The sequence below is a fragment of the Protobothrops mucrosquamatus genome, unplaced genomic scaffold (genome assembly GCF_001527695.2).
Source record: "Protobothrops mucrosquamatus isolate PMUCROS unplaced genomic scaffold, P.Mucros_1.0 scaffold428, whole genome shotgun sequence".
NCBI lineage: Eukaryota > Metazoa > Chordata > Lepidosauria > Squamata > Viperidae > Protobothrops > Protobothrops mucrosquamatus.
The window spans coordinates 294,735-301,346 of NW_015386753.1; the positions used below are offsets into that span (position 1 = coordinate 294,735).

Sequence of the window (6,612 nt, forward strand, 5' to 3'; positions counted from 1 at the left end):
TCACAGTTTACCTCCTGAAAACAAAACTCTCTCGTTTCTCAAAGGGTGCGGTGGGTCTTCCACTGAGTGATGAAGCCTTACAGAAGGAAAGCACATAGTTGTTCTGGAGTCTTTTATTTCACTAGCCTTCTTTCTCCCCTTCTCACTGCCTACCCCCATGTTCTTGGCTGAATTCTGGTTGGACTCAGATTCACGATTGCAAAAGGCAACCATTCAAATGCACACTAAAAGGCAAACGAGAGATTTATCAGTTCCAGATTTAGGACGTGGGCTGGTACATGGTCTTAGAGAAGATGTACCTTTGCTACTACAAAGGGGGCTGGACTGAAAAAGCTGCCTTTTAAAAGGTTGTGGAATACAAAACAAACAAACAAACAGTTGAAATGGCCTTGTTTTGTAGGGCTGAACAAAGCTGAACAAGAGCCAGTTTTGCTCTTTCAGGGAGAAAAACACTCTCCACACAGGATAGTTAGCCAATGCAACATTTTGCGGCTTCTGCTGATAACTATTTACATTTTCCCTGGGCTAGTTCCAATACAACTTAAAACCAAGGAAAATATATATGGCAAATCCATTGCTTACGGGGTGTGTGGGTGTGTGTGTGTGTGTGTGTGAGAGAGAGAGAGGCAGGCAGACAGACAGAAAGACAGATAGAATACGTGTGCACACATTGACACACATAAATGTTCAAAGAGATTGTTGTTTCACGTTGGTTTACAACCCCTGCACATATTGTCAGTTGGATTTAAGGCCAATTCTTGCACCAAAATCAGCACTGTGGCCCATTGGCATCTCTCTCCTTCCATGCACAGACAGCCTTAATGCAACAATAGCCTAGCAACAGTAGCGGGAAAACGAGGCAAACCATTGGCTTGTAATTTGAGCCTGGCTTCACAGACCCTTTTGTGCCTGTTTCCTTGGACACCAGAAGCAGGAAGTGATAGGTTATACCAAACACCTCCAAGAATCCTGCACCAGCGCTTGGCTTGGCTTGCAGGCTATGAGGGGCCTACTAACTAGTCAGGAACAGGATGGCTGGAGGGAACTGATTAACAAGGAGGTTTTCTGCAGGATCAGCTGGAAGGCAAAATACGGACGAAAATACCCCCAGCGCCCGCCCAATTATGCTATCTCCAGGCAAAAGTGTTTGCTGCCTGCCATCTACCTTCCCAAGGAGCACTCAAGCTCTAGAAATCGAGAAGGAGCTCCCCAAAAGGAGGACCGGCAGGAGCCAGCAGAAGAGAAGGTTGGGCTGAGTCTTCAGGAGCCTCTTCCAGAGATGAGGGTCCCAACCCCAGAGACCACACAGCTGCTGTACAAGGGCTTCTCCCATGAAGGCAAAGGGAGGCAGCAGTACCTCAAAGAGAGAATGATGAAGTCTCCTGAAGAAAAATTTTGCTACCCAGTGCTGTCTTCGTGGGAGTATGGTTGGCGCTTAGGTAAGCAGAACCCAGTTGCTGGTTCCCCACTCTGATGCTTCCAATGGGAGAGGATATGGAGATGCTGTAAGGGCATCCAGTTTATTGATGGCAATACAACCACAGTCCCTTAGATTTCACATCCCCTTTACTAAACAAAAGAATCTTTTCCCCGCTTGTTCCCATGAAATAATAATAATAATAATAATAATAATAATAATAATAATAATAATAATAATAATAATAATAATAACAACAACAACAACAATAACAATAATAATGATGATGATGTTGGAAGGGACCTTGGAGGTCATCGAGTCCAACCCCCTGCTCAGGCAGGAAACCCTATACCATTTCAGACAAATGGCTGTCCAGTCTCTTCTTCAAAACTTCCAGTGTTGGAGCATTCACCGCTTCTGGAGGCAGGTTGTTCCACTGGTTAATTGTTCTAATTGTCAGGAAGTTTCTCCTTAGTTCTAGGTTGCTTCTCTCCTTGATTAGTTTCCATCCGTTGCTTCTTGTCCTGCCTTCAGGCGCCTTGGAAAATAGCTTGACTCCCTCTTCTTTGTAGCAGCCCCTTCCTCTCATTTCCTTCCATCTCCTTCCTCTCATTTCCTACCAGCTAGCCAAGCTTAGCTAGACTGGAATTCAAGTAGCATTTCCCTCATTATTCCAACTGTATCCAAGGGCAGCCTCAAGGTGTGTAAAATTTTGGTCAGCTATGGAAGGTAGTCAGTGACTATAGGGACTGAGAAGAGAGGTGGGAAATAGTGGGAAAATAGCGATAGATATTGATAATGGGTGCAGCAAATTTCATGTAGGTACTGATTTCCACTGACTCAATGGTGGATAGAGAGCCATTAAACTCTATGCAGTGGCCAGGGTATATCTCAGCATATTTAGCTGCATTTAGGTGCAGAAGAGCAGGCATCTCCTATGCAACCTTCCTCACATTCCTTCCTCCCTGAGTTATTCCTGTTCTGGCTACCCATCTCCTACTACACCACCATCAGGATTTGTAAAAAAGTTGCCCTCTACCTCACTGACCCTCCTTCTTTCTTCTTTTTCCTCTTCCTTCATGTTTGCTTCATTCTCCTGTCTTATCAGGATTCGAAATCTCAGCTTACCAGCATTGGACTGTGCCTGAATCAAAGGCAGCATATAAATCTACCTAATAAATAAAAATACAGACCACCCTTCTAATTCGCCTGGAGTTTTGCTTTCCAAATCTGGGAGTGTTAATAAAAAAAATCCAGAAATCTCACATATAGTTAGAAGGGGAGGGAAAGAGGAGAAGATAGACCCAGTTGTGTATATATAAAATAAAAAGTGTGTAGGAGGAGGAGAAGGAAAGAAACAGGCTGTGTGGGTCATGGAAAGGTTTGCTGCTTAACTGAAACTGATTGTAAAGGCAAAGCTGCATCACTACATTTTGCCCAGGGACATAATGATATTTTTTGCTAAAACATTAGCTAGCTTATCTAAGACATCAAAGCAAAAGATTCCATTTAAAACAGAATGCCAAAAAGAGTGCACATTCATAACTAGGGGTGTGCAGAAAACCATCAGTTACTGTGATGGGGACATGAACTGCAAGGAAAACTGCTTTTGAAAAGTTGACTGGACTACAGAGAGCTGCAGAGAACTGGTCTCTGCAGGCTTGAAGACTGTGTATCTATAGTTGTTTTGTTACTTGGAGGTGCATGTAGTTGTAAAACCTCACTCTTCATTAATGTCTTCCTCTCCTAGGATATTTTAGTGGTTGCCCTTGCCCTGTGGCTGCCACCAGCCTACCCAGTGCTAGCCAAAGCCCAGTTGCACTGCTACCCCCTCCCTCCCACTCTTCCACCTGTTAGGATCTAGGTGAGGCTGGGAGGTCTCCTGCTGGGCTTCCCAGGTCTTCTTTTCAAGGGATCCACTATTAGTGATCCCTGCAAGAGTAGCACTCCAGAAATACCGTCCTCCCAATCCTATTTGCTTCCTCCAGGGGAGAATGGCGGTCAGGAGTGCCAGCAAGTGGTCAACACTGTGGGTGTAGACTTGGACAAAGCTTTTGAAGTGAAGTGTCTCAACAAAGATTCTTGAGATTTATTATGATTGGGAGCAGGGTTAAGATAATGCTAACTGGCCTAAAGGATGGGAAACAGCACATGGGAAAATGTAGATGCTAAGATATTACTTCAGGAAGTATGATTATTCTCATATGATGGGTTTTTTGGTCATTGAAATGGAGGCAATAGAAGTATGGAGGAAAAAAAACAAAATCTCATTTTAGAATAAAATTAATTTCTTTCTCTGTCAAGAAATGTACATCTCCCTCACTCTGAAGAAGAAATTTGTTGTTGAATTAATACTGTGTTAATTTTTGACCTAGTGTCCCTTCTAGATTTAATGGAATTCTATTTTGAATGATCAGTGTTAGCATTTTGTTTTATAAGAGTCCATCTTCGGTGTTAATTTAGGTCTTAAGTAAGGGGTGGGAATTCCAAACCTAATTTTTTTGCATTGGGCCTACATTCCTTAAATATGCCTCAGGCAAATCTTTTCCTAATTTGATAATTTCCAGGGGTTTTAGGACTATGATTTAAAGAGGTTGGCATTATAAAGACATATAGATAAATACAAAACAACTACTTTGCCCATGGATCTGGTCAAAGTACTAATACATTTGCTTATTTATCTTCTGAACTTCACTTTATTGTAATTTGGAGTCATTTTGCTAGCTTATAGACAGAAATCAGAACAGCTCTATGTGTGGGGTAATGGTGGCATGACCACCACTACTGCAGTCAGGTAGCTTTATATATTGCTAAAATAAATAAAGTAGTGTAAATATGTTGTTTGTTTTTTGACCATAATTTTTTTCCATAAAGTTAAGTTGGTCTAGACCAGGGTTTCTCAATGTTACCAACTTTAAGATGACTCCAATTCCCAGAATTTCCCAGCTGACTAGGAAATTTTGGAAGTTGAAGTCCAACATCTTAAAGTCCAACATCTTAAAGTTGCTAAGATAAGAAAATCCTGATCTAGATCTTCCCTTAGCTGATGCTCCCCAGATGTCTTGAGTTTACAACTGACAGAAATCTCAACTGAGAATTCCTGGAATACCTGGAAAGCAATTGGTTGTGTACGGAAGGTCTGGGAACCCACACATCATATCCTTCTGAAGTTGTTTATAGACTTGTTCAATTTGAGATTTGCTGGCCAATTTGGCATTGCTAAGAGAAAGAATTATACTTGCTCAGCTAACCACTCACCATAAATTCATTTTTAATGATGGAATCTGAATAAAGTTCCAGTACCTTCAATGGAGTTGTAAGGCCTAAGTATACATCTGTTTTATCATGTCAGGAAGCTGATGACATGTTTATCTTTATCTTTTCTTGTCAGCTAATGAATCATGGCTGTTTTACAATGGAAACTGGACATTATGTCATTTAACAAGTGGATTTCTGCTCAACATTATTCAGACAAGTTTACCTTGATAACTACAATTGCAGTCCCTACAGCTCTAAATATAAAGATTTCTGTCTGAAAATGCAAGAAAAAATGAATTTCTGCATGGTGTGTTGCTGTTATAGAATGGACATTGAGTTTTCTTCCACAAATGCTTTTTATTTTATTCACTCACCCTTTCTTTTGGTTTCTCTTCAAATTGTAACTATCTTATGCCTTATATAAGTTCTGTTCTTCATAATGGGTTGTTTTGTGCATTATTGTTTTACAAACTATATTTTGCTCAGCGGGAGCTATAAAACAGTAGATCCTTAGGCAATTCAAACATATTCAAATTGAGCAACCAACAAAACAGGATTCCTCTTCCTTGTCAGATGAGAGGAAACCATGGTTACTTGCTAATTGTAAGCATGCACAGATGTCTGTACTGGAGCTTTGAGCAGAATAGGTCATCACTCTTTGAAGCTATAGGTGATGATCTCACAAGCAATCTGTCTTTCAGGGCAAATAAATCCCTGGTGCAGATTTCATCATGTCAGGAAATGGATGACATGTCTATTGTTATCTTGCCTTACCAGATGATGAATTGTGTTTGTTGCCTGAGGGATCTGAACATTGCGTCATTTGTCAGTTGGAATTCTTTTTAAAATTATTCAAGAACGTACCTTTCCAAGGAAGCTGTGGCTAGGGCGTTATGTTATGTACAGATGTGGTGGTTGGTGCTTTATATTCAAACATACCTCAGCAAACATTAAGAAGAAACCTTATCTATCTATCTATCTATCTATCTATCTATCTATCTATCTATCTATCTATCTATCTATCGATCGATCGATCGATCGATCGATCGATCGATCTATCTATCTATCTATCTATCTATCTATCGATCGATCGATCGATCGATCGATCTATCTATCTATCTATCTATCTATCTATCTATCTATCTATCTATCTATCTATCTATCTATCTATCTATCTATCTATCTATCTATCTATCTATCGCTGTTGTACCAAAAGCCATCAGTGTGTATAAGTTAATGCATAACAAAATAAAATAGCAAGCTTCTGAGTACTGCCAAGCAACTAGATCATCCTTGCTTAGTAGATGTGGGATTAATTGCTAGTTTTTTATTAGTTTTCCAGTGTACCTTCTGATGACTATTGGTTATAGCCTGGTGCCTGCCATCTTGCTGATGTTAAGCCCCTCCCCTCCCTTGCTGCCTGTGAAGATCCATAATGGTGGTACTTGCCGGTTCCAGCTTCTTTCATGTAAAAAGGGGGGCGGGGCTTCCACTGCAACGCCATAAAGCTGCTTCTTTTGATTTGAACCCCTTGGCCTCCCCAGCCACATGGACAGATGCTAACCTTAAAGAAGATTGATACTGTATACAGCGATAACCTTTTTATTCTGCTTTGAAGGACCTGCTTTTTCTTTTAATATTTGCATGCCCATCTTGTTTTTAATTTAAAAAAGCGTAAAATATTAACTACGACTACCCCTATTTGACTTGTTAATATATCTCAACTTCACCTTTATTTCAGGAGACACCATTAAGGACATCAGGACACCAGTTCACAAAAAATCTTGCATTGTAAAGGGTACTTTCTACTTCAAAAATGGGATCTTCTATACTCCATCCAAAACTGACAAATTAGCATGAATACTGGCTGAAAAAAAGAAAAAATGTTCCACTGTGTTGCTATATGCTTGCTGTGATATTAAATCAGAAGCCCTACA

General features: G+C 40.5%; 1 protein-coding gene across 1 annotated transcript; it reads left to right on the plus strand.

Moving 5' to 3' along the window:
- The first annotated feature begins 943 nt into the window (after positions 1-943).
- Positions 944-6,612, plus strand: LOC107287788 (protein ATP6V1FNB). The gene is made up of 2 exons (XM_015816336.1): positions 944-1,439; positions 6,417-6,612. Exons 1-2 carry the CDS (start codon positions 1,001-1,003, stop codon positions 6,533-6,535), a joined length of 558 nt encoding a protein of 185 aa, XP_015671822.1. The 5' UTR covers positions 944-1,000; the 3' UTR covers positions 6,536-6,612.

Bases quoted from the DNA above. Each gene is read 5' to 3' on its own strand.
- LOC107287788 (XM_015816336.1), top strand. From the start codon at position 1,001: ATGAGGGGCCTACTAACTAGTCAGGAACAGGATGGCTGGAGGGAACTG. The intron at 1,440-6,416 runs GTAAGCAGAACC...CCTTTATTTCAG, and splicing joins GGAGTATGGTTGGCGCTTAG to GAGACACCATTAAGGACATC.